The sequence below is a fragment of the Podarcis vaucheri genome, assembly GCF_965113315.1.
Source record: "Podarcis vaucheri genome assembly, chromosome: Z".
Classification (NCBI taxonomy): domain Eukaryota; kingdom Metazoa; phylum Chordata; class Lepidosauria; order Squamata; family Lacertidae; genus Podarcis; species Podarcis vaucheri.
Genome location: NC_138758.1, coordinates 35516959 through 35543884, shown reverse-complemented (window position 1 = coordinate 35543884; position 26926 = coordinate 35516959). Strand labels below are relative to the sequence as shown.

Here is a 26926-nt window from a genome sequence, read left to right as displayed (position 1 = left end):
ATGTTGCCTTGGAAGTTAAGAGTCGGGGAGGGGGAGGAAATCTCAGCTTATTGTCAAACCAGAAGTATGTTCTATATCATTTGAATTTATCTAGATTCCAGGGGCGGGAAGAAGCTAAACTGCCCTTCCTCAAGATGGATGCACAAGGGCGCGGAAGTAGGGCAGAGAAGTGTTCGATGTAGAGATATAAATGTAGAGGGACACATGTAGAGGGACACTGTAATGTCTGTATTTTTTAAAAAATTAAAACTGTTATAAATTCTAAATGGTTACTCTTAACTGTTGTTGTTTTTACTGGAAATTTCATTATTTTATTCTTTTAATAAACCACTTTGAGGTTGCGGTTTTTTTTTTAACAGTCAAACGGTATACAAATCCCCCGTCTCTCTGATGTTTGGAGAACTCGTAATCCAACCCTGTGTAGGTCCCGGTGCCCTTTATCAAGATGGCAGCGTCAGGTTCACTCCGCCCGCCCCCGCCCCTGCCCAGCCCTCCTCACAGCGACGGCCCCGGTGCCCGTATCCGAGATGGCGAAGCGGCGGTTATTTTCCAGTGTCAGGTGGTGAGAGGTGAAAGGCGGCGGCAGCGGCTCGAGGAAGATGGCAGAAAGCGAATGGCAGCCAGGTAAGGAAGAGAGCCACCCAGCCCCAGCCCCACCTTGGAGAGTGGCCTACCTTGCAGGGGTGTTGTAACTCCTTTCCGTGTCACGGGGACTTGCTCGTGAGGAGGGTTGCTGTGAGGTTACTCAGGACCGGCTCACCCATGAGGCAAGGTGAGGCGACAGGATGCACCAGAGCCCAGAGCTTTCTCCCCCCGCCCCGTTTCTTCTCTTGCCCCTTCCCTGGTGCCATTTTGGGGTCTGACTCAGGTGGCAAAATATATTGGGGCTACTCAGGGTGAGCCTGAATTATTGTTGTTGTTGTTCTCAGGGTGAGCCTGAGCTGCTGCTTCTGCTAGATTCTATCCATGATAGTGGGTGTTGGCCCCCCAGAACTGGAACCAAGCCATGAGCTCCCCTAACTCCACTGCTTCCAGGGTATGTCCCCACCCAAAGCGAGAGAATGGGCATTAAAATGGCAAGTGCAGATACAGTATACGTAGTGTTGCATGGCGGGGCAAAATGCCATAAATAAACCCTAATGTCACACATGCTGCATAATGAGGTTTGTCCAGGAAAGAGATCGCAAATATGTAGCGAGGATCTCAGTGGTGATGTGGACCCAGGTGTGGGGCACCTGTGAATAGCTGGGGGGTGGGGTGGGGTGAAGGGTAAATTCCATGCTCAGGATTGTTAGAAAAGGTGCTGAAAATAAAACTGCCAAGATCATGATGCCATTATGTAAATGTAATGCATTGCCACATTTGGGATGCTATGCACAGTTCTGCTCACTTCACCTAAAGAAATGAAACTGTGGAGCTGGAAAAGATTCGGAAAAGGGCCAGTGAAATTATCCGGGGGGGGGGAGGGTGCAACGTTTGGGACTTTTAGGGAAAAGGTGAGGAAGAGGCAACTTGACAGAAGTTTATAAAATGATGCACAGCATAGAGAAAGTGAAGAGAGAAAAGTTTTCTCCCCTTCTCTGAACATTAGAACTCATGGGCATACAGTGCAGCTAAATGCTGGAAGATTTAGGACAGAATTTAAAAAGTCCTTCACACAGCACATAGTTAGAAACCCTTCCTGTGGTTTCTAGCAAATAGTACTCTGAAACATTACTGTCTCCAAGCATGTCTTGCTAAATGTGGAGGCAGAACTAGCCATTGATAGCCTTCTCCACCATGAATGTGTCCAATCTTCTTTTAAAGCCACCCATTGGCTCTTGTGGGAGAGAGTTCCATAGATTAACAATGTGCTGCGTTTAGAAGTGCTTCCTTTTATCGTTCCTGAATCTTCCAGTATTCAGTTTCATGGGGTGTCCATGCAGTCTAGTGCTGTAAGAGAATGAGAAAAACTTTTCTCTATCCACTTTCTTCATGCCATGTATAATTTCACTGAGTACTTCTGCCTGGCTGGGATGGGTCCCTTGAACTCTGATAATGGCCCTTGCTTGCCCGAATGGATGGAAGAGAGAGATACATGTGCAGAAACTAATCACTTATATAACAGTAGAATTTACATTTGTTGCCCTACCCACTTTGGCCTGTGGCTCCACCCACCACTGGCAGGCAGACCCTGGGAGGTTGTCCAGACGGGAATGCAGCCCTCAAGTTGAAAAGGGTTCCCTAGTTTTCCCCCCTAAACTTCCCCTTAATCTTCCTTCAGGGTTGTTGTGAAGTTTCTTGGAAGAAAGCGGGATGTAAATATGGGCAACGATACTCCACTGGTAACCAACTGCAGATTTTCATTTAGCAATGTTGGGTTTAGAGTATCAGGGACCAGGTGCCGCCCTACAGCCATGAAGGTCATCAGGTGACCTTGGGCCAGCATATCTCTCCCTCAGACCACAGAGGGCTTTCATGTGGCTAAAATGCAGAGAAGGTGAGAATGTGTCTGGTGGTATAAGATAAGATCCACGTGCTGGATGCGATTATTTTTGGCAATGAAAGATACAGACTGAATGGCTTTGATGCTTTGGCACTCTGCAACCTTACTGGGAGAAAACTTAAGACATTGGCTGTCGCCTTTGTGGTTGGGGACCGAAATCCTCTCTCTGTTCCCTGCACATCTCTCCTCCCCCCCGCTGCTTTTCTGTTCCACTTCTCCTTTCCACGATTCTTGGCTCCCTTGCGGCAATGTGACTACATTCACCTTGTTTTGCTGGAACAGGAATGTAGAGCAGAGCCATTCATCCTTGAGAGCCCTTAACTTTAGAAAGGGAGCCTCCCTCTGTGCAGGAGCGGGAGGGGATCAGGGCACTTTTGACAAGGCGCTGGGTGAGGGGAGTGCTTACCTGCTTCCTGGCTAATGAGGAAAAATGAACCAAACCATCTACCTAGTCTGCTGGTGGTGGGGAGGAGGCTGAGTTCCTGCTGACTTTGCAGCTTGATAATCTGCATTCTCCCCCCCCCTACCCCCTTCCTGGCACTCATCCAAAGGCCTCCAGGGACTTTAGAGTGCTTTGCAAGCTCTAAACCTCCTTTGAAAGCCATCCGTGCCAGGGGTTTCTCTCTGGGCTGCAAGTTTGCTCCACTTTTAAGGCCAAAGTGATTTGTGGAGACAGCTATCTGAAAAGCAAGGGCGTCCTGTTTGCATTTAGGCCCCTCTCCTGAGAGCGGTTGCATTAAATTTTACTTGCATGTGCTAATTTATAGAATCATGGAACTGCGGAGTTGAAAGGGATCCCATGGGCCTCTGCGAAGCAGGAATCACAGCTAAAGAATCCCTGACAGATGGCCTTCCAACCTCCAATTAAGGAGACTCATTTCTTGCAATTTGAATCCACTGGTTTGGATCCTGCTCTCTGGAGCAGCAGAAAACAAGCTTGCTCTGTCTTCCAAATGACAGCCCTTCAGATATTTGAAAATGACTATCAGGGAGCAGTGGAACAGGTTTCCTTGGAAGCTGATGGACTCTCCTTTACTGGAGATTTTAAAACAGGTTGGCTCGCCACATGTCAGGGATTCTTTAGCTGTGATTCCTGAATTGCAGGGGATTGGATTAGATGACCTTTGGGGGATCCCTTCCAATTCTCTGTTTCTGTGATGCTGTAAGGTCATCGAAGTTGGTAAGGTCATCTTTGCCTCTACTGTGGGGGTGAGTTTCACAACTGAACACTACTGAGTGAAGTACTCTCCTTTATCTGTCCTGAATATTGGATTTTAATCATGCTCCACATAGGGAGTCAATACGATAGGTAAGTGGATTTAATAATGGCCTGAAAATATTTTCTTTAGAAAGGAACTCACAGTTGAGAACATAGCAATATCTTCACAGTCCAAATGGTTTGAATTGTTTCTCCTTCCAGAATCCCCCGAGGAGGCAGCACTGCCTCCTCCCCACCGAAATTTCATGATCCCCAAGAAGGAAATCAACATGGTTCCTGACATGGGGAAGTGGAAACGCTCACAGGTACAGAATGTTTGGTATATTTCTGGGGAGGTACCATTGGCATGTGGGCTGAGCAGGAAATAGTTCTTGCTGAGGGGTCACTTTGGTATCTCGGCTGTACCACCTGAGACTGAAGTTGGGAGGGGTCTCCCATGTTAAATCAGGGGAGGGGAACCTCTGGTCCTCTGCATGTTGTTGAACTGCAACTCCCATCGTCCTTGGACAGTTGGCCATCCTTGCTGGGGCTGATAGGATTTGGAATCCAACAAAATTCAGAGGGCCACAGATTCACCCCCCCTCCGGGTTAAATGACACTCCATGCTTTCTCTGCACATAGAAAGATAACCTGTCTGGGAGAATGGTCCCACTTAGTCTGTGTCAGGGAGGTAAAAAAGTCAGCTTTCTACTTTCAATCCTTTGCTGCTGCAGAAGACTGCTGTCTGTCAGCACAGAGTTGCTGAGAGGTTGGAAAAGAGTGGCAAAATTTCATTTTCCAACATCCTTCAGTATTGTGGCAGTGGAATACTTTTAACTGACAGCAGCCTGACCCAATCAATCTCTGTCACATTCCTATCAATTTTGTATTCCATAAGAACATAAAGAAGAGTCCTGATGGATCAAGCCAAAGACCCATTTAGTCTTGCATCCATTAAATGTTGTTATTGCTTATTAATCGCCTCCTATGTATGTCCCAAGGCGATGTACAAAATATAATAAAAATATAATTTAAAAACCACAGTTCTCACAGTGGCCAGCCAGATGCTTTTGGGAAGCCCACAAACAGGACCCAAGTGCAACAGCAACCCTCTCCCTGGTATTCAGAGGCATCTTGGCAGTGAAGGAAGAACATAATGGCCATTGATAGCCTTATCCTCCAAAGATTTGTTAAAGCTCCTGTTATAAGAACTTAAGAAGAGCCTGGTTATTGGATCAGGCCAAAAGGCACCCATGGCAGTGCCCATCATCCCTGACTGCTGGCTCTTCTCACTAGGGATGATGGGAATTTAGTCCAACAACACCTGGGAAAGTTGAGAAAGGCTGATTCAGGGGGACACTGCCTCTGACAATGGAGGTTTAATGTAAGAACCTAAGCAGGGCTCTTTTGGATCACGTCAGTGGCCCATCCAGTCCAGCAGCCTGTTCCCATAGTGGCTGACCAGATGCCCATTATGGGAAGTCTGAAAGCAGGACCTCAACACAACAGCAACTTTCCTCACTTGTGATTCCCAGCAACTGGCATTCACAGGCACCCTGCTTGTAACAATTAGCCATTACAGCTAATTCAATGTGATGGTTCTTAAAATTTGCAGTTGTTTCATGCCAAATGCTTGTACCTTATTTACTCAGTGCTGATTCTGCTGGCCATCTTGACTGCACTGGTGGAAAAGTGGGCAATCAGTCTTAAGAAATGTGCCTTCTCCCTGGCATGCCTATTCCCCATGGATCTCTCTCTCCCCAGGGCGGGATAAGCAACATTGCTGGATTTTTCCATGGAATGTTGTCTGGCTAATGCTCCATTCTTGCTTTCCCTCTCTCTGATATTATTATTATTATTATTATTATTATTATTATTATTATTAAAATAGGCTTATGCAGATTACACAGGCTTCATTCTCAAGCTGAATGAAAGCATCAAGGGCAAGAAGCTGACCTGTGAATACAAAGTCTCTGAGGTAAGCCAAAGTGTGAGGGCTCCATGCTCTTCTCTTTTCCAGTCCAGGCAAGCTCTTTTCCACCAAGCTTTTGAATGGACTAAAATTATTATTTTTTTGGCTGCCGTTGCTGAATTTGTATTTTATCCAATTCTATTTTTTAGTTCTGAGATTGATTTTGGGGTTGCTTCATTTATGTATTGTTTCCTAAGGCCAAAAAGTCTCCAAGCACTTGGTGCATCTAGCTCAGAACTGTCTACACTGCCTGGAAGAGCCTCCCCCAAGATTTCAGGGAGAGGATATTCCCAGCCCTACCTGGAGATGCCAATGGGGATTGAACTGATGACCTTTTGTGTGCAAAGCAGATGTTCTGCTGCTGAGCAATGGCCCCTTCCCCTGAGAAATAAAGCAAAATTTTAGTCCTCATGGTTCTGTATAATGGCCTCGGTTAAAGCTTTCTTATACTGAGTAAGACCATTGGTTCAAATAGTTCAGTGTTATCTACGTTGACTGGCAGCAGCTTTCCAAGGGTTGCAGGCAGGGGGACATTCCCAGCCCTACCTTGAGATAGCGTCAAGGATTTAACCTGCAACCTTCTGCATGAAAAAAAGAAATCGTGCTGCTGGAATCAGCCTTGTACTGAGTCACAGCGATGGTTGTCTGTATCAGTACTGTCAACACTGGCTGACAGTGGCTCTCCAGGGTTTCAGGCAGGAGTTTCTCCTAGTCCTACCTGGAGATGCCATTGAGGAATGAACCTGGGACCTTTTGCATGCAAGGCATGAGCTTTAAAACTTAGATGTGCCTCCTTCCCTAAAAATAGAGAGTCTAGTCCTCATAGTTCTGAATAAAAGGCTGGATTAAACAAACACAGGAAGATGTTTTAACCTGAGTCGGACCACGTGTCCGTCTAGTTCAGGCAGAAGAAATGATGGCTCTTGGCTTGGAGATAGCATGATGCTGTCGATTTCCCCCATTACTCTCTCCTCTTGCTGCTCCTGCAATGCTTCAAGGGCCAGAAAAGCTGCTGGACTTGGCACTTCCCGACGCCCTTCTGACACAGCAAAGGATCAAATTCAGGCTTGGGAGACTAGAGGATTTCTCACGCACGAGGCCTCCGGCAAAGTCAGAGGAGTTGCTCCTGCTGTTTTTGTCCTTTGTCTATTCTTAAAGGAGGAATTCCTTCCTGGAGTATGTGCTGCCCTTTGGAGTGGCAGCATTGCAAGCCCCTACCCCCTATCATTCAGGAACGGAAAACCCCCCACATCCCAAATGAACATGTTTAAAAAGTATATACAAGAGGATCTGCAGGGCATCTTCTCTTCCTGAAAAGAGTTGGTTCCTATTCACAGCACTAGCCAGCCCCCCCCCTTATTTGGAACTCCATTCTGTACTCCTCTTCTGAGTTTCATTTTTTTTTAATAAAAAAGAATGCTCAGCCCTCAATGTGCTAATCTTTGTGGGGTGTATGGGGGAAAGGGTTGCCTCATTAGTTGTCTTTTTTATTAATAAATAATAATAATAATGGTGTAGTTGTAGACCAGGACCTTGGAGAGACCAGGGTTCAAATACTCCCACCTGGCCTTGAAGCTCACTGGCTGTGACCTTGAGCCAGCCACTGCCTTTCTCAGCCTAATCTACCTCACAGGGGTGTTGTGAGGATTAATTGCGGAAGGAGGGAACCATGTATGCCACCTTGAACTTCTTGATGGAAAAAGGTACAGTGGTACCTTGGTTTTCGAATGTGATCCGGAAGACAGTTCAAGTTCCGAAATGTTCGAAAACCGAAAACTCAATAGCTGACAGCTAGGCCTCTGCATCTTGCACTCAGCGGAAGCCACGTGGCATGTTCAACCTTCAAGATGTGGTCAAAAACTGAAGCATTTACCGTACTTCTGGGTTTACAGCGTTTGAAATCCGAAACGTCCGACTTTTGAAACGTTTGAAAACTGAGGTACCACTGTAAATGCAATAGATGAAATAAATAAATAAGAAATAGTAAGTTCTGCCAATGATCAGCTTGGGATGTGTGCTGACGTTTTGAAACATTTGGTCTCTGGTGAGCAGGATGTGTGATGTGTTTGTGTCTGCCTTCTGCCTAAGTAGACTCCTCCCCCTTCTCTTGTCAGCCAGTTGAAAAGCTGATTGATCTCCTGAACACGCTTGACAGGTGGATTGATGAGACCCCACCAGTGGACCAGCCATCTCGCTTTGGAAACAAGGCTTTTCGGACGTGGTACACCAAACTGGATCAGGTAAAGCAGTAAGTGTGTGTCTGTGTCTGTTTCTGTGGTAGTGAATGGAGTTGCCCAATTCTCTTCTAGCTTCATTTTCATAGAATTATAGAATTGTAGAGTTGGATTGCAGAGTGTCGTATGATTATAGAGTGTCTATGATTCAGCTATTGCCTTAAAGCCATTTGCTTTTGCTTGGTTTCCTCTGCACACATTCCTGCTTGTCAACAATCTTTTTAAACTGTGGTGCCCAGAACTGGACACAGTATTCCAGGTGTGATCTAACCAAGGCAGAAATAGAGTGGTACTATGGCTTTCCTTGATCTGGATTTTGTTCACGGCCAAAGGAAATCTTTTTATTTGGCTCTTGCATTGAAGGGGAAAGGGTTCTACCTTTGGCATAGTTTGACTTGCTTATTTTCCTGTGTATATAAAAGCACCTAGATATGCCTGTTCTCTTCACCACCACCACCTGGTAGTCTGATTTGGTACTGTCTAACAAGAGCTGTACCATGTTGGCTCTGTTTTTTAATTTTTGTGTCATATAATTTATACACCATTTAATTTTTTTAAACCCCCAAAGCTGTTTACAACAGAAATAAAACAATAAAATTATCAGTAAAAACAACTCTTAAAACATTCAAAAAATAAAAGAAGCAATAAGCTTAAAACCAATCCAAACACACACATGTGTTATACATGTCTAGGTTAGGCTTGTCTAAGCACAAATATTTTTTGCAGGTTCCAAAAGCATTCAGTGAAGGTGCCTACCTGGTGTCAATAGGCAGGGAGTTCCAAAATGTAGGCACTGCCACACTAAAATGTCTTGTAAATTGGCTCTGAGATGCACGGTGAATTATTATCAAGGGACAGCAGCCTCTTTTCAGCAAACACAATAAAAAATATTTTGGCACCTTTAAAAAAGGAAAAGAAAAGAGACTAGCAGATTTTTTAACTCATAAACTCCTCCCCCTTTTTGATTAACCCCTCCTAGTGGTGAAATCTCCCTAATTACATTAAAGGAGGAGCTGAAAGCTGTAAGAAAAAGGGGGTGGGGAGAGAGAAGGGCAGTGATCTGACGCTTCTCAAAGTCTGAGTGTGGGAATAGCACCTGACCAACCTAACACCCTGGCTGTTTGTTCCTTTAGGGGGCTGAGAACCTGGTGGCCACTGTGGTTCCGAGTGAGCTGTCAGACGCCATCTCCGAAGTGGCAGTGTACCTGAAGGAGTCAGTGGGCAACTCTACTCGTATTGACTATGGGACAGGTATCTGTGAGGGGATGAGCAGACTGACCTGGAAGCTTTCCCCCACCCTCCCTGCTTCAGTAAAGGGGCCTGGACCATCCCAGGTGGCCTGCTGGATGTCCTGGAAGCTGCTCTGCTGATGCCTCTGGGAAACCTGCAAGGTGGACAGGCTGTTCCCTGGCAACCAGTATTTAGCAGCAAAATGCTTCTGATTATAGAGGCACCCATTTAGCCATCAGGGCTGATTGCTGTTATGGGGTGGTCAGCACCCATCTTTTATGGCATCCTGCTCCTAAAGGGATTTCCCTCTATTCCCAGCCAAGACTCGGAGATTGGAGAGGGAGCAGCAGTGGGCTCTTTGTGCTCTTTCTGCTCAGACGTGGTGTTACAAAAGTTGTTTTGCTTTCAAAATAGTGCCTGCTTCAACAGGAAGAGGCTTTCTAAATTTGCTTGACTGCTAATGTGTAACAAAAGCAATGAACATTAAAATGACTGCTGGTCTTCAAAATGCCCACGGGCAGGGCAAGCAGATTTGGTGTGCCAGTTAAATGTTTAAAAAACCCCACCTCCAGGCAGGTCTGTTGTCTAGTCGATTGCAAAACTGCTGTTGGTCACGAGGTGGTGCTATTGTATTGTGGATAGAGTGTAGTGAGGATAGTTCAATGGCGGTTCTCACTTTGTATGGCAAGCCTGCTGCTTTTCCTTTTGGGGTTAATAGTTATAAAGGTTGTTGATTTCTTTCCTCCTCTTTTTATTGAATTTTATTGAAAAATTTCAGAGGAAAAAAAAGGTGAAAGAAATGAAACAAAAACAAAAAGGTGCTTGAAACTGTAATACAATGCGATACATAAGTATATATGTCATTATTCCGATGAGTATACAATTATTAACAAGTCTTTATAATTTTTATAAATGCATTCCAAATATCATTATATTTATTCACACACAACCTGCATCTTAAAAGCAGTCCATTCACATATTATAAATGCATTCCAAATATTATTATATTTATCCACACACAACCTGCATCTTAAAAGCAGTCCATTCACATATTGGAAGAGTTGTCATATCTTCTGTCCATTGATCAAAGGGGGCCATAGTATTAGCTTTCCAGTGAATCAATATCAGTCTTTTGGCAGAAGTAAGGGCGCAGAGAGTCCATCCACGCTGACCAGTTGTCAAACCCCATATCATTGGTATGTGGTGTAGGATAATATTATCATCTGACAATTTTAATTTCCACCCCCTCCCCCAAATAGTATTTCTACATCCTAATACTTATCTCCAAAAAATCGTAGGTGGCTAAACCATGCATTCCTTGTTATAAACAATATCACTTGTTGTGCTCTAATTGCCAACTTTATTGTTAAAATCTTTATATAAACGTTAAATTAATGAAATTGGGTGGTAATAAGCGCATTGAGTGTGGTCTTTGTCTGGTTTTGGTATAACAGCAATATTTGCTTGATTAAACATCGTTGACAGAATTCCCCTATCAAATATCTCGTCATATAATTGGCAAGGTTTTGGTGCTGAAAGATCTACATATATTTTATATTGCTCAATAGGAAATCCATCTAAGTGTTTTACCACTAGCCAACTATAAAATTGTTTTCTTGATTTCTATTTCAGATTTTGGGGTTATTAATAGTTGTTTCTGTATATCATTTAGATATGGTAATCTTTTTTATAAAAAAAACTGTGTCTTCGTTCACTATTTTCTTTTGATTGTTATATAATTCTGAATATATATATATTTAATAATTGATTATTAATAGTGATTGAATTTTTATATACTTATTGAATTGAATTTTTATATAATTTTCCTATTGACTTTTTCTATTTTTGGCTATATAATGTAGTTCCTAAAAATTCTGATGAGTTCAGAAATCCTGCAAACACTAAGCTGATCCGTTAAATTCAGTTCTGTTAGACAGAGTATGCACATAGTTCCCAGATTGGGAATAAGCCTCAATTCTGTCAACAGAAATATTTTTTTTTAAGTGCTTGCGTGAATGAAACAAAACCTTATAGATAGCATTTTATTTTTTTTAAAAAAAGTTGCAAAAAAGAAAGTAAATAAAATGAAGAACCGTACCACAAATAGCAATGAAAAAAAGAAAAGAAGAAGAAAAAACAAAACAAATATACAAGAGAAAAAGCAAAAAATTGACCTGCTTGACTCAAGTTTGTGACATCCCTTTATTCTTAACAATGAAATTACAGGTCACTCTTGAGAAGAGAATAATATTAATAAAAAGAAAAAAGGGGGGAGACATCTTAAAATATTTTACAGAATAGAAAGGAAAAATGCCTAAGCACTTAATTCATGACATAATATGCTTCAGTATATGCTTTCCTGCTTCCTACATTTCTGCCCTTGGCGATTGAAAGGGCCTAGATCCATGCCTCACTTGCCCCATACCTGACATCATATGTGTGGCAGGCGGGCTGGAGAAAGCAGGACTGAGCTTTCCTGTGCATTAGCTGACATGCACAGGGTTCAGTCCTGCTTAGGGAGCTTCTCTCCACCTCTCCATCATCAAGTGCCAACTTTACCAGGTTAGGCAGAACAACCTGCCATCATTATTGTGCCAGATGATGGGTGGTGGGTGACTGGTGGGTGAGATAAAGACTTGGCCTCCCAGGACAAAAACACTCACTTCCCCATCTTAAACAGTGTTGCTTATTTGCTTGCACTCACCCTGTGTTTCCCAGCTCTCCAGATTAAGATTGGAAGCTCCTTCAGGCATAGACTTGTCTCTCCCTCACCTTAATGTGTGTGAAACTTGGTGTAGCCCCACATTCATAGGTGTCTCTCTGCATAAATGGTTGAGAAATGCTGCCGCCTTCACTACAGATCCTCTCAGGTGCTGAGGTTGGCAGAGGGGGCTATCAGGGAGGGGTTTCTCTGTGGTGGTCCCTAAGCTGCAGTACTCGTTCTCTACAGAGGTGTGTCTAGTATCTTCACTGCACAGCTTACAGCAAATGCTGAAGACACACCACTTTATCCTGGTCTTTTGATACTTGAGGTGTATTTTTTTAGGACCCACCTTATTTCTGTGATTGTAAATTGTTTTAAACTGTTTTTAATATTGTGTTTTAATGCTGTCATCCACCCTGGGACTTTAGGGCTAAGGGTGGGCAATAAATAAATAAAGGTAGCCATGTTAACATGTAGCCCTCCAAAGAGTCATGCAAGTGCAGAGGGTTTTCGTCCCTTGTCCTGAAAATTGTTCCCCTTCCTGTCCTTTCATCTCAGGTCATGAAGCAGCGTTTGCCGCCTTCCTTTGCTGCCTTTGCAAAATTGGAGTTCTCCGGGTGGATGACCAGCTGGCCATTGTCTTCAAAGTGTTCAACAGGTAAAGCTGGGGTGTGTGTGTGTGTGTGAGAGAGAGAGAGAGAGAGAGAGAGAGAGAGAGAGAGAGAAAGGGCTAAAAATAGACCCTGTGGTATCTGAAAGTGGGTTTTTAATAATGGCTCAGCCCAGCAGAGGACGAAGCCTCTGCTACAATCTTGCATGAGAGGGATGGTGGGGGGGAGGGGTCCAGAGAAGAATAAGTAATCACTCTCACCACCTTGTGGTCAAGAGGACAGTGAGAGGCTCAAAGGCTTTGTAGGCAAGGCCTCATGAGAGCATCTTAGAGAGGCTTCCCTGGGGACTAGTCATTTATTTAATAGAATTTAACAATCCCCTTCTTCCTCCAGGTATTTGGAAGTCATGCGGAAGCTGCAGAAGACCTACAGAATGGAACCGGCTGGGAGCCAAGGAGTCTGGGGCTTGGATGACTTCCAGTTCCTGCCCTTCATATGGGGCAGCTCACAACTGATAGGTAACCAGGGAAAGCTTCCCCACTGCCAACTCCATCAGCCCCCCCAACCAGGGCTTATTCCATTAAAAAAGAAAAAGAAAAAAATAATTTTTCAATCAGGCACCCTAAGGCAAATTGCACCCTCCTTTTCCACATTTTCTCCACTGCCTTGCATGGGAAGTAATGGTCAAAATGATCTCTCTGTTACCTTGCATGGGGGTCCTCAAACTGTCTGGTGAGAAAAGTAGCTCCTTCCCTCGCCCTTTGCCAGGGACCCTTAGAATGCTAGCCTATTGATACATCTTCTCTTCTGTGAAATTTGTTCCATTGTTGTGAAGGGGTTGAGGGATGGGCCTAATTTCTCCCTTTCCTTTGCTATTTGTAACTATGATCAAAGCTCACAGTACTGCCAACCTCAAATATTACCTGTGCTCCCTGTTAAAGAGTGATCAGAAGTGCCCATTTTGTTGCTGGTTAAGAGAGGACCCTGCTTCTGTTGCATAAGAAGTGATGATGGGCTTGTACCTAGAACAATTCTCTAACCCCCAATTTGCCACACTAAGCTGGGAGGATGGGGTGATCCCGATAAGCCTTCGGCATCTAAATGGAAACTGCCCTGAAACATAATGCTTCCTTCGCAGATCACCCAAACCTGGAACCTCGACATTTTGTGGATGAGAAAGTGGTGAATGAAAACCATCAAGACTTCATGTTTCTTGAGTGCATCCTATTCATTACAGAGGTGAGACTGAGTTCCACCCCCCCACCCCCAGTCTTTGCTACTGAATCATTTTATGAGATTTTTCAAAGATGCATACTTTTGTAGATTCCTGCATTGAAGGGGGTTGAACTCAATAACCCTTGGGGATTCCTTCCAACTGTGCAGTTTTATGATTCTATGCCAGATCATATCTGGGCTCCTCACCTCCACTTCCTAACCCTCCTATCTGCGCTTTGTGAGATCTCCTTTCCGACATTCTTATGGGCCAAGTTCCAACAGTATCAACCTCAAAGCAAATTAGCAAAAGAGAGAACCCGAAAGGCAGAGAACTCAGGAAGCTGAGAGAGAGAGGAAGGTAGAAGTAAAGGATAGGAATGTACCCCTGCCAATAGCATGAGCTTCTTTGGCATCTTGGCCACTGTAAGAAAAGAATCCTGGACTAGATGTGTCTTTGGCCTGATCCCCTATGCTTCCTGGCGCCCGGTGGGTACCTAGTTCTTTAAGGCGTCTGAAAGGAATTGAAACTGCTGACATGCTAATGTTATGGTACAAATTACAGTGCAACAGCATTTGGAATAGTATGTAGAGTTTTGGCCATCAGCCTCAAAACAGATGTTGTAGAGTTGGAAAAGATTAAGAAAACAGCAACCAGAATGATCAAGGGGTGTGTGTGGAGTGACTCACCTATGAAGAAAGATGGCAGACTTTTTAGAGAATGTGTATAGCCAAATTTAAATGGGGCAAGGACCATAGTTCAGTGGTTGCTTTGTGAGCAAAAGGTTCCAGGCTGAATCCCCAGTGGCATCTCCAGGTAGAGCTGGGAATGTCCCCTGCCTGGAACCCTGGAGAGCTGCTGTCAGTTGGTGCAGGCGGTACTGAGCTGGATGGGCTAATGGGCTGATTCAGTGTTCTTCCTTAATTCAGTCCTTTAATCAGAACCATGAGGACTAGAATCTTACTTTATTTTTTTTTTTTGGGGGGGGGGTAGTGCCGTGGCTCAGTGGTAAAGCTTCTACCTGCTTTGCAGGTAGAAGGCCCCAGGTTGATTCTCCAATGACATCTCCGAGTAGGGCTGTTTCCTGCCTGAAACCCTGGAGAGCCTCTGCCAGCCAGTGTAGACAGTACTGAGCTAGGTGGACCAGTGGCCCAACTCAGTATATAGCAGATTTCTGTGTAAAGCCTTGCCCTGGCAATTTGCAGAGGGCTTCATGGTCCTCATTCCATAGCGTATTGTGTATGGATGGTGTTCGTTCCTGTTTAATTTTTTAAAACAAAGTTATTAGGGAAGGGAAGGGAAGGAAAGAAATGATGCTGCATGACTTGCCTAGGGCCACCAAGCAGTGTGGCTCTTTTCCAGCTGGGCCTGAGTCCAACCTGCCCTTTTTTGTTGATCATGCTGGCTTTTCTTGAGCTTAAGACCCACCTGATATTTGCAAACCCTGCCCTTAGGGGTGGAATGGAATGTGCTCGCTCTTCCCTCTCCTCCTTGCTACTTTGGAGAGCATTCACAATGTTCTGAGCTTGGGTGCTCTCCCAAAAGAAACATCCTTTTAACAAAGGGTTATCTTTCTCCTTGGTGGGCATTTCCCTTTTGCCTTTTCCTGTGCTAGGCCACTAGATGCCGCCAGAGTACTATCTTTGGCGTCTGCCAGCATTGAGAGCCCTCTATCGGCATCTAGTGGATGAGCATGATCATTGCAACACCAACAAAATAATATGGAAGGAATTTTATTTACATGTTCTACCCATAGAGGGGAAACAACCCTCTAGTTTCTGCTTCCAAACTCCATTGCTCAATAAGCACACTTGGCTGATTGGTTGAGCCCCCTCAAGTTACAGCTGTCATACCAAAACAATCATTTGGGGGAAAATATGACTATTGCCCCAATCTCTTGTTTCCCTAAACAGGGCACTGTTCTGATGTCAGCTACTTGCCATGAGTTTGGACCTAGACATCCTGGTGGTGCTGTCTGGGTATTGCTGGACTTGTAACTCCAATCATCCATGGCCACTGGCCATGCTGTCTGGCGGTAGGGGTGGTGGGAGCATGGGCGAGAGAAGCGCTGCCAGCCTGGGGAAGGCTGGGTTGGTTGTTGGGTTTTTTATTTTTATTTTTTGAAACTTCCCCCTTGCCTCTAGGTATCTTCAAATGCTAGAACAGCACCCCTTTCAAATCACACCCCTCGTTCCCCTGGGGTTGGGGAACATAAGAAGAGCCTGCTGGATCAGGCCAGTGGCCCACCTAGTCCAGCATCCTGCTTTCACAGTGGCAAGCCAGAAGCCCACTAGTGGCAGCCCAAAAGCAGAACCCAGGGCCAAGAGCACTCTCCCCTTCCTGTGAGTCACAGCAACTGGTATTCACGAGGGCAGAGCATAGCTGTCATGGTTAATAGCCATCAAATAGCCCTCCTCCTCCATGAATTTGTCCAGTCATCTTTTAAAGCCATCCAAGTTGGCAACCATCATTGCCTCCTGCGGGAGCTAGTTCCGCAGTTAAACCCTGTGCTGTGTGAAGAAATCCTTTCTTTTGTCTGTCCTGAACCGTCTAGCATTCATCATTGTTGGATTCTTGCGACTTCTACTGTTACGAGGGAGGGTGAAGGCGACGGAGCAGATCCAAGAGCAGGAAAAGCAAATGTTGGATCGACTATTTGCAAGTTCTGCCCGAGTTGGCGTTCTTTAAAAAAAATCCCAGAGAAGGGCAGGGCAGCCCTTTCCCCTATTTCACTGCCTCCCAAATTTGGAGGTTTTTTTGGGGGGGGCAAGGGAGGCTGGGCTCTGGTTTCAGCTGGTAAGGAAGCAAATGACAGGAAGGTGCTGTGTTGAGCTTGCCCCCCTTTCTCTCCCTCCCCACCAATACCTCCCTCCTCATTTTTTTTTTAACCGACAGAGGAACCTTTTACAAAAGGCTTATTCTCTCGGGAACGGAGAGGCAGGAACGCAGCGTCTGTGAGTAATTTCCTGCTCAATATGGCTGCCCTGACTCACTCCGTTCCCCTGGGGTCACTGCGGGTCTGTGGCTCTCCCGCTCTCTCGCTCTCTCCCCCTCCCTCCCCCCCCACTCTGCTTGCCTACTTTTCTTCTCTCCCTTTGTGGCTAGAATGAGCCACAGGGTTCTCTGCGTGTGTGTTTGTGTATGTGTGTTAGTTTTTTTCCTCCTCCCTACCCCCCCCCCCTTTTCCTACTTCCAAACAATAGCAAAAGGGCTTCAGTGAGAGCAGATGTTGGTTTGGAAAAGCTGTGCCCGCCTGGGTGGGGTGTTGTTTGTGTTCTAGTTCTTTGGGGCGCACAAGAGTCTGGTCCTTGCAAGCCAACCTGTTTTTCTTCATTTTTTTCAAGAGGCAATATCCATTTTGAATGCCACCAGCAATCTGTCTGAAATTTTAAAGTCTCGAGGGCCAGGATGTTGGTGGTCAGGAGGGGACCAGCTTTCTTTGCACTACACAGACAGGATGGTGATTGTTACCAAAAAGCCCCAATGTGAAGCCCACAAACAGGACCCTAACACAAGAGGAGCTCTCCTTTTCTGCAGTTTCCAGCAGCTGGGTATTTAGAAGTACTTCGGCCTCCATCTGTGGAAGCAGGGCATAGCCACTGTGGCTAGTAGCCATTGATAGCCCTCTCCTCCTCCATGAATTTGTCCAATCCTCTTTTAAAGCCAACCACAAATTGGTGGTCATCACAGTTCAATTGCCAGCGAGAGCCAGTGTGGTGTAGTGGTTAAGAGCGATAGACTCGTAATCTGGTGAACTGGGTTCGCGTCCCCGCTGTTCCGCATGGAGCTGCTGAGTGACCTTGGGCTAGTCACACTTCTCTGAAGTCTCTCAGCCCCACTCACCTCACAGAGTGTTTGTTGTGGGGGAGGAAGGGAAAGGAGAATGTTAGCCGCTTTGAGACTCCTTCGGGTAGTGATAAAGCGGGATATCAAATCCAAAATCCAAATCCAGCATTTCCAAGATGGGCTAGGCAGGTCACCTGCCTGGAGACCCAGCTTAGGCAATAATGAGCTATACAGACCAATGGTCCTGGCTTGGTATGGATAGGAGGGTCATCTATTCCAACCTCCTGCAGTGCAGGAATACGCAGCTCTCCCTTATGCAAGGCTGATAACCTTGGTGTCATCAGCACCACATTCTAACCAGCTGAGCTTCTTTTTTCCTAAGTACAAGGACTTCCTACCCCCAAAGCCCATGACCTGTGAACTGCACTGTGGAAAGTAGGAGAAACCGCTGTTGCAACATCAGCATTTCCCCAAGTTCTTGAAGATTAGCAGCTTGCAACAGTAAAGGTTTGCCCCAGTGCAAAGGCATGCTCTTTTACTTTCCTTGATTTTTCCCATCCCACCTCCTCTCTCTGGAAAATGCCATGGCTGCATTAAATGCATGATGCCCCTGAATAGCCATAGCTCAGTGATTAAAGAACCTGCAGGTAGGGCCAGGAGAGACACCTTGTCTGAAACCCTGTGCCAGCCAGTGAAAATGGTCCTGAGCTAGAAGAGCCCTAGTGGTCTTGCTTCCTGTGGACGGCTCTGCACTGTGCTGTCTCTTCAAAGAAGGAAACTTACTACAGTCGTACCTTGGAAGTTGAACGGAATCCGTTCCGGAAGTCAGTTTGACTTCCAAAATGTTCGGAAACCAAAGCGCGGCTTCTGATTGGCTGCAGGAAGCTCCTGCAGCCAATCGGAGGCCGTGGAAGCCCTGTCGGACGTTCGGCTTCCAAAAATAGTTCACAAACTGGAACAGTCACTTTTGGGTTTGTGGCGTTTGGGAGCCAAAACGTTTGAGAACTAATCTGTTCGAAAACCAAGGTGCGACTGTATTTTAACCCACTGAGGGCTGAGCTCTTGACTGCTATCATGAGGAATTCCAGCCAACATTTTTGTTCTGGGAACTCAGGCGCACACAGCCCTTCCTTCTGTATGCAAGGGGGAAGTTTCCTGGGAAAAGTTTGGCCTATCTTATTTTTTCTGGCGCTCATGTACGCTGACAGGAAGTGGAACTTAACATCCATTGCAGCTGTTGGGGGAGGACAGAGGATATTCTTTTTGTGGCTTCCTTTCTTTTTCCTTTTTACCCAGAGTGCTTCAGTGCTGAGGTCACCAGATTCTAAACATATGACTGAGCTCTTTCTCTCCCTCCACTCCCAAACATCCCTGTGTGCTCACGAACACTCACCCACCCACATCTTCCTATAGACATAAAACGGTAAGGCTGTTGCCATGTAGCCCCCATTGGAAGGTTTGTAGTGCCTCATCACAATCCTGGATTTGCAGGAAGGAACAACTCAACAGGCCACAAAAGTGAGCTTGCATGGGATGAGAAAGAAAAGCTTTTCTTTAGGAATTCTTTAGCTGTGATTCCTGCATTGCAGGGGGTTGACGTAGATGCCCATTTGGGCCCTTTATTGTTCTACGATTATTTGAGGGATTAATGTGGAGGGAATTGCCAAGGACTTGGCGAGCAGAGGAACCGCTAGTATATATCTATATGCATAGACAGATGAACACACAGACATACTTTGGGATACTTTTTCACTTGTACAAACCTACCTGTAACAACAAACCATCTGGGCTTCCTGCACTGGAAAAGTAAGTTCAGAAATGCAGTCTGATCCCCTCCTGCTTTTAGGGGATAGCTGTGACTGTTTTGGCAGTTTGGGATTTTGGAAGGGGGAGGGGGAGGAAGTGAGGTTTTCTTCTTCTTCAAAACACCCCTGCATTGTCAAAAGTTCCTTATTTTCCCAAGTTCCTTTTTTTGGCCTTGTGGTTGATGATGTCACTGAATCTTCCCACAAGAAGTTTGCCTCCATTCCCCCTGCCTTCCCTTGAGAGTAAGTTGCATTCTCTGGGTGTGCCCAGAAGCTATTTCTCTCTTCCGCCCCCACTCCAGTCCCAAACTGAGTTCCCTCCACCCTTGTTTTCCCCTAACCTTATCTGTGGGTTATCTTGGTCTCTAGAAACTGCTGTATTTTTTTAAAATAATACTTTATTGACTTATACCTCACTCTTCCATTAAAAAGAACAACCCATTAACACTCAAAGCAAAATGTCTGTCAAACCAACAATCGGTTTGTTGTTGTTGTTGTTGCTGTTGTTGTTGCCATTGTTGCCCAGAACATTAAAGGGACACACAATTTAAAAACAAAGCAAAAGCATCCTAAAGCAGATCAAAACATTGCAATCCATTTTAGAGTTAGAAACATTCCTAAAGCAATTACAATTAAAACTAAAACGTTGTTAAAAACATTAAGTTCAGCAACAATGTTTTTAAAATATATCAGTAGCAGGGGGTTGGACTCGATGGCCCTTGTGGTCTCTTCCAACTCTATGATTCTATGATTCTATGATCTAGGGTGGTGGTTCGATGACAAGAGAGTGAAAGGACTGCTAAAGGAGGATAAGAAGATTATGGCAGCGATGCTTTTGAATCTCAGTTGCTGGCAGGCACAGGAGGGGAGAGTGCTCGTGTGCTCAGATCCTGCTTGCAGGTTTCCCAGAAGAGGCATCTGGTTGACAACTGTGAGAACAGATGCTCGACTAGATGGCTCAGCAAAGCTCTTCTGATGTTCTTAAAACATTCTAAAAGCAATTATGAATTAAAGAAAAAAATCCATCTAATGATATTGGGATTGTCAGGAGCAGTCTTTTTCAGCCATCAAATGCCTGGGTAAACAGGAATGTTTAAAAATTTCTCTTGAAAGCAGAGGGAGACAGGATGCACCTTGTTAGGGAAGGCATTTTGCAGTGGGAGGGCCAACACCAAAAAGGCCCCATCACAGGTCAGCATCAGGTTTTGCTTCCATTCTGCATAGTAAATTTAGGTGGCTATAAATGATGGTGATAAATAAGGAGAATAGAACAATTGAATCATAGTGTAGTGTTGGGGTCCCTTCACTGCAGGGAGTAGGACTAGGGTCATGATGCCTGGGTAAGGAGGAGGATGCCTTTGTGCCCATGTCAGGAGGAGGAACAGCAGATTCCAGTACTGGAGCCATGCTAGAGGGGAATGGTGTAAGCACCAGAGCTGTCCTGCCCTTGTATTTCTTCAGAGCAGATTTCATTGGCCTGGATGATGGCATCCAGTGGGAAATAAGGAGTGCAGATCAAGTAGCTGTGTGGTTAAGGACATTGGGGACATCCTGTCCAGTGGTGGTCTGGAACGGGGTGTGCCAGTGCCTTGTGGTGATGGCTTGTCTGTGTCTTGTCTTCCAGATGAAGACAGGCCCATTTGCTGAGCACTCCAACCAGCTGTGGAACATTAGCGCTGTCCCTTCATGGGCGAAGGTCAACCAAGGCCTCATTCGCATGTACAAAGCAGAGGTAAGGTCAAAGCAGAGGGAGGTGGGCCTGGAGCAAAACCTCTCTCCAGCTCAAGTTGTGGGGTGGGTGGGTGGGTGTTGAAAGAGGCCCCAGCCAAATGTTCTCTTTGTCTTCTTCCCAGTGCCTGGAGAAGTTCCCTGTGATCCAGCACTTCAAGTTCGGCAGCCTCCTCTCCATTCAGCCTGTTGCATCTTAAGGAGGTTTTGGAGGGTATTCTTTCCCCCATTTCTGGAAAAAAGAGAGGGGGGGTCAGAAAACATTGGAGAGAGCAGGGTGAAGGGCCAGAGCTCTCCCCATTCAGCCCCACCCCCACCCCTCAGGCAATGCAGTCCATTCATTTCCGCGGATTATTTTTTTCCAACTTTTGGGGGTGCGGGACAAACCACCAGGAAGATTTTCTGACTCTCTTAAAGACCCCTCCCCCTGCATTTTGAAGAAGGGAAAACCCGCCTTGGAATGTGATCCCATGACTTTTAACACTGGACCACAACAGTATGTGCCCTCTCTTTTGCTCTCTCTCCCCCTGCACAGGACTATCCTTTGCACCCATTGCTTTTGTTCTATTTTATATCTATATTTTTAAAAGCCTGCTGTTTTCAGTCTGGGGAATGCAGTCTGATATCCTGAGGGGCTCCACATTTCCTATCTGAGGCCTCCCTAAATGTTTTTATTCCTGGTCGCAAAAGTGTAAGAGGGCATCTGTGTTCTCCCCCCCCCCCCGGTCATCTTAGTTGTGGGTCCTGCCTACATCATCAAAACCTGTCTCTAACCTACTTGAGCTGTGGCTTGGCTCCTTTGCAGAGAAACTAGGGGCTAGTAGTTTAGGGAGGAAATGGGGTGCTCTCTCTCCCCCCCCATTTCCAGTACTGTTGCCAAACTAAATGTGCTATGCTTTTGGAGAGAGGCAGAACCATCAGTTCAGCTTCAAGCTGGTTCAGATGCATCCCATTTCATGATCCGCTTGGAGGCAACATGTTGTCAAGTGCTCCCTCCCGCAGGTTCACAGAACATTTTTGCAGGCACCAACTCAAAAAAACTACCCTCCATCCACATACAAAGAGGGTTTATCTGTCAGGGAGGTTGCTGCAAAGCTTTTGGGTGATCTTTGCAATCAAAAATCAAAAATCAGAGAGGTGTTCAAGAACGTGGCTGTATGCTCCCCTTGCAAGGTCTGCTGGGCTGCTTCAGAAAGACCTGGGCTTTACTTCATTCAACCCAGGCAGCACTCAGGGCTTTTTGCTACACTTGGCAGGGCTCTTAACAATTTGAGTGCTGCCTGGGTCCTGTACAGCCTTGAGTCCTACACCGTGCAAAGTTTTGTGCAGGTGATAATTCATTTTGGCTTGTATTTTTACAGAGGGTTGCTTGAGAGCTCCTTTTCCTAGGAGCTAGTAGAAGAACTGAGAGCCAAAGGTTTGCTAGGCTGAGCAAAACTGGTTTGAGCTCACTGGGAACTGTCCCAACTCTAAACTAGGCAAAAGACCTTGCCGTGCCCTGCCTTTGCTTCTTATACTTTGCTTCCTTCAACCACAGGATCACCCTTCCCCACTGCCAGTTACTAAATTCTGATGGTAGGTTATTTTTTATTTTGCTCGTTGGAGATAGCCTTTAAAAATAATTTTCAGCATTGCCAAAAATTGCCTTTATTGTCCCCTTTTCCAATGGCTGGACTTCTTTTGGCTGGTGGGTTCATGAGTGTGGACCTTTGGGTGTTCAGAGGTGGCTCCACCTTGGGTGAACACTACCTCTGCTCTAGACCTTGTTCTAATCTTGGCACTCTTGACTGGTTCCAAGGGAATGGAGCATTTTGGCATTTATTTAAGGTCTCCCTTATTTCTGTTCTTTTGGAGGCTTGTGTGCAAGTTCATGTTTAAACAGACCCCCCAAAAAGGAGGGTTCAGCCACTTTGTATGGACTGCACACCCTACTCGTATCCTGCTGTGAGTTTGCAGCCTCTTTAACTCTTGGTGTGGAGCTTTGTGAGAGAGATGTGCAACCCTTCATACATTGTTTTACTCCCAACTTCAATCAGCACCAGCTGCGAGTCCTAACAACATTGGGGGGGCTAACAACATTGGGAGGGTCCCGCCCCTGATCTAAGTGGTAGGCATGAGAAGGAAGGTGCATAGACGCAGGGGTTGCACCCCTCCATTTGCATATCCTATATGGAAAAACCAGCACAAAGCCATTATATGTGTAATAGCTGGAGATGAGCTTTCTTTTGACCCATCCAGTTAAAAATCACACCCCTTTTCCACATTTAACCCTCCACACACTTAGTTGGAGATAGACAACTTAAAGAAGTTTGGAGTTGGCTTGAGAGAGCGTGGTTTCACATTTCAGGGACTGAAGCATTAATGTTTCGTTCTGCTCTTGCCTCTGGGTGAAACAGGCTTGGCAGGTTTTGGAACTAAAAGCTTGGCAAACCTGTTTATCTAAGATGTGTCTGCCAGGGCAGCGGGCTCCCTTGGCCAGCTTGCAAATTGGAACAGGATACCTCCCTGTTAATGCATACACACCATCCTTTGAGAAGGCCTAATTTTGGCACTCATGTATGCATCAACCATTAGTGGTGTGACAGCTGCCTCCTCTTTCGTCTTCTGCAAAAACCTGGGTCCTTCATTGTAGCTCAACTCCTCCCATGGAACACCCACCCTCCTGTTCCTTGGGCATGGTTTCTGTCGCCTTTGCTGTCTGTTGCAAACACCCCCCACCCAAGAAGCGCATGTAACTCCCCTTGGCCTAGAATCACCACCTGAAAAGGCTCTCTGCGCATGGCACTCTTTCCTGACTCCTCTGGTTTCCTCTAGCATTGTGGTTTGAATTAAAAAGAAGAAAAAGTTTCATGTTTTGCATCTAATGGCTGTCGTGGTTTGTTCGGCGTAAGGGGTTGGTACAGTTGTATGGAAGCGGATGGGGCAGATTTTTTTTCCTTGCAGCACTGAAAGCCCTGGGTTCAATCCCTGACATTTGGACCAGCCCAAGACATTCTGCTGCCTGAGGCAAAACAGAAAATGCTGCTCCCCTGCCACTGTTTCCTTCTCTGCCCCCATTGCTGCTACTAGTGCCTTATACTCTGCTGCCGCCTGAGGCGACTGAAGGTGGCCTCGGGAAGCCTTGGTGCATTGAAGGGGTTGGTGATGAGTGACAAGTAAAGGAGGCAGCAAGTACTGCGCTCCTTGGGAGCCCAGATCTGCCGCTCCTCCCAAATGCAATTGCCTTACTCTGGATAGAGGGTGGGTTGGCCCTGCATGACCTCTCTAGGTAGGTTTGGGTGACCCCCCTGACCCTGAAACCCTGGAGAGCTGCTGTCAGTATGTGTAGACAGTACTGAGCTAGATGGACCAATGGTCTGACTCTGGATAAGGCAGCTCCCTAATGCTCCTATTTAATCTGGCCTTTTATTCAGAACTATGAAGACTAGTTTATTACTTTATTTAAAAGGAAGGGCCATAGCTCAGATGTAGGACACCTGCTTTGCTTGTAGAAAATCCCAGGTTTGATTGTGACCTGAATCTTCAACTGCCAGTCAGTGTTGACAGTACTGAGCTAGTTCTGATTCAGTATAAGGCAGGTTCCAATGTTCCCAAGAAGGGCTGTAGTTTAATGGCAGAGCATCTGCTTTGCCTGTGGAAGGTTGTGGGTTCAGTCCCAGACAGCATCTCCAGGTATGGCTGGGAATGTTCCCTCCTTGAAACCCTAGAGAGCTGCTGATGGTTTGTGTAGATAGTACTGAGCTAGATGACCAATGTTCCCATTAAATTCAGCCCTTTATTTAGACCCTTGAGGACTAGAATTTTAACTTTACGGCAGCGGTTTTCAACCAGTATGCTCTGGCACCCTGGGGTTCCTTGAATAATGGTCAGGGGTGTTGCAGGCAACACTGGCCTCTGTTCCTCTTTCCTTCCCTCCCTGCTTTGCCCTCTCACATCTCTGCCTCCCAAAGGCTTGCACAGCTGTTTGTTGCAGCAGCCCTGGCTACAAGCTCTCCAGGCGAATGGTGCCTCTGGGGCTGGCCAGGGGGTGCTAACTGCCAGGAGCTGAGGCAGCCTCGGAATAAGCAAGCAAGTGGGTGAGGGAGTCCAGCCAGCCAGTCTGCCAGCCCTTCCTATTGGGAATGGACAGAGGGTCCCAGACCCCTGTAGGGCAGTGTGAGGTGGCACCTCTCTTTGGGGCAGGGGCGGGCACCTCAGAGACCGGCGGCTGCCCAGAGGATTCCCAAGGAGAGAGGAGAGAAGAGGAGAGGAGGCTGAAGGAACACTCTACAAGGGAGGGTGTTCATAAAAGGGCAAGAAACTGATAGTTCTACAGGCAAGGGGTGACACAACGGGGCTCCTGAGCCCCACAGGGGTGCCACAGAAAGAGCATAGTTAGTCAAGGGAGCCATGGACTCAAAAAGGTTGAAAACCTGCTTTAGGGGATGCAAAAGGCTGCAGGTTCAATCCTCAGCATTGCTAGGTTTGCCTGGGAATAAAACCTCAAACCCAGTTTGATCTGCTCCAAAAACACATCAAAGCAGATTACCTTTAACCACTCTCAGACTTGAGGCTCCACCCGTTTCCCCCTCTGCCCGTGCCCACTACTGCAGTGTGGGCCCTGGGATTGAAAGAAAGTCCCCCAGCCTAGTTTAACGGAATGTTAATCCTGTAACAGACCTTCGTGTACTCACCATAGAATAGTTGCAAACCAGAACACATTCTGAGGACCAGTCCCTGCCCTGAAATGCTTACAAGCTAAAAATAAGCCCTCTCTATGCCTTAAAACAGAAGATCTGCAAAGTGAGGGCATGGCAGGGAAGTGTGTGTTGTGGAAGGCTGAGCTCTGCCTGTCTTCCTATAGCTTGCCCTGTCAGGCCTTATTTCCTTGTTTGTTTGTTGCATTTATATCCCACCTTTTTATCCAAGGAGCTCAAGGTGCTATACATGCTTCTCTTCCTCCTCATTTAATTCCTAACAACATTGATAGGTAGGTTATAGGCTGAGAGGCAGTGTTTGGCCTAAGGTCATCCAGTAAGCTTCATGGCAGCGGGGTGGGGGCTGAACCCTGGTCTCCTTGGTCCTAGTCTGACACTTTTAACACAGCCTTTCTCAACCTTTGGTCCCCAGATGTTGTTGTACTACAGCTCCCAACATCCCTAGCTAACAGGACCAGTGGGAAGGGATGATGAGAATTGTAGTCCAACATCACCTGGGGACCCAAGGTTGAGAAAGGCTGCTCTAACCACTGTACCAAACTGGCTCTTTTCTGCCTGCTGCTATGCTCCATTGTTGGTGGCAGCGATGCTTCTGAATACCAGCTACTGGAAACCTTAGGAGGGGAGAGTACTGTTGTGCTTGGCCACTGTGGGAACAGGATTCTGGACTAGATGTGCCACTGACCTCATTCATAGTCTGCCTCTGCTGTTGGAGGCAGTAATGTATCAGAATACCAGTTTCTGCAAATCACAAGTGGGGAGTGTTCTCAAATCCTATTTTTGGACCTTCCTGTTGAGGCATCTGGGTGGCCACTGAGAAGAGGATGTTGGGCTACATGGACCATTAGCCTGACCTAGCAGGGCTCTTCTTATGTTACTATGTTTTGAAGCAATTAAACTACTAAATGTAACAGCTCTAGATAAAACTGTATGCAACAGTTGCATAGTCTTTTTAACGTTCCTCTGGGGTTGATATACAGTGGTGCCCCGCAAGACGAATGCCTCGCAAGACGAAAAACTCGCTAGATGAAAGGGTTTTTCGGTTTTGCGTTGCTTCACTAGATGAATTTCCCTATGGGCTTGCTTTGCAAGACGAAAACGTCTTGCGCTTTTTTCTTAAAGCCGCTTGAAGAGGCGCAGTTGCGACGGACCGTGCTTCGCAAGACGAAAAACATCGCAAGACGAAAAGACTCGCGGAACGAATTATTTTCGTCTTGCGAGGCACCACTGTACCGTAATTAAAACTGAAATTTCAACAGGAAT

At 46.0% G+C, this 26926-nt stretch overlaps 1 protein-coding gene across 2 annotated transcripts; it reads left to right on the top strand.

The window, feature by feature from the left end:
- Positions 1-471: 471 nt before the first annotated feature.
- PTPA (protein phosphatase 2 phosphatase activator) lies at positions 472-23830 on the top strand. Of its 2 annotated transcripts, none has more exons than XM_082207953.1 (10): positions 472-624; positions 3906-4009; positions 5575-5661; positions 7770-7895; positions 9023-9140; positions 12382-12481; positions 12828-12952; positions 13573-13673; positions 20863-20970; positions 21092-23830. In XM_082207953.1, the coding sequence occupies exons 1-10, from the start codon at positions 600-602 to the stop codon at positions 21164-21166; spliced, it is 969 nt and encodes a 322-aa protein (XP_082064079.1). In that variant the 5' UTR covers positions 472-599; the 3' UTR covers positions 21167-23830. The 2 variants fall into 2 exon arrangements, with proteins under 2 accessions (XP_082064079.1, XP_082064080.1); XM_082207954.1 differs by lacking the exon at positions 472-624 and adding an exon at positions 751-772.
- Positions 23831-26926: the final 3096 nt, after the last annotated feature.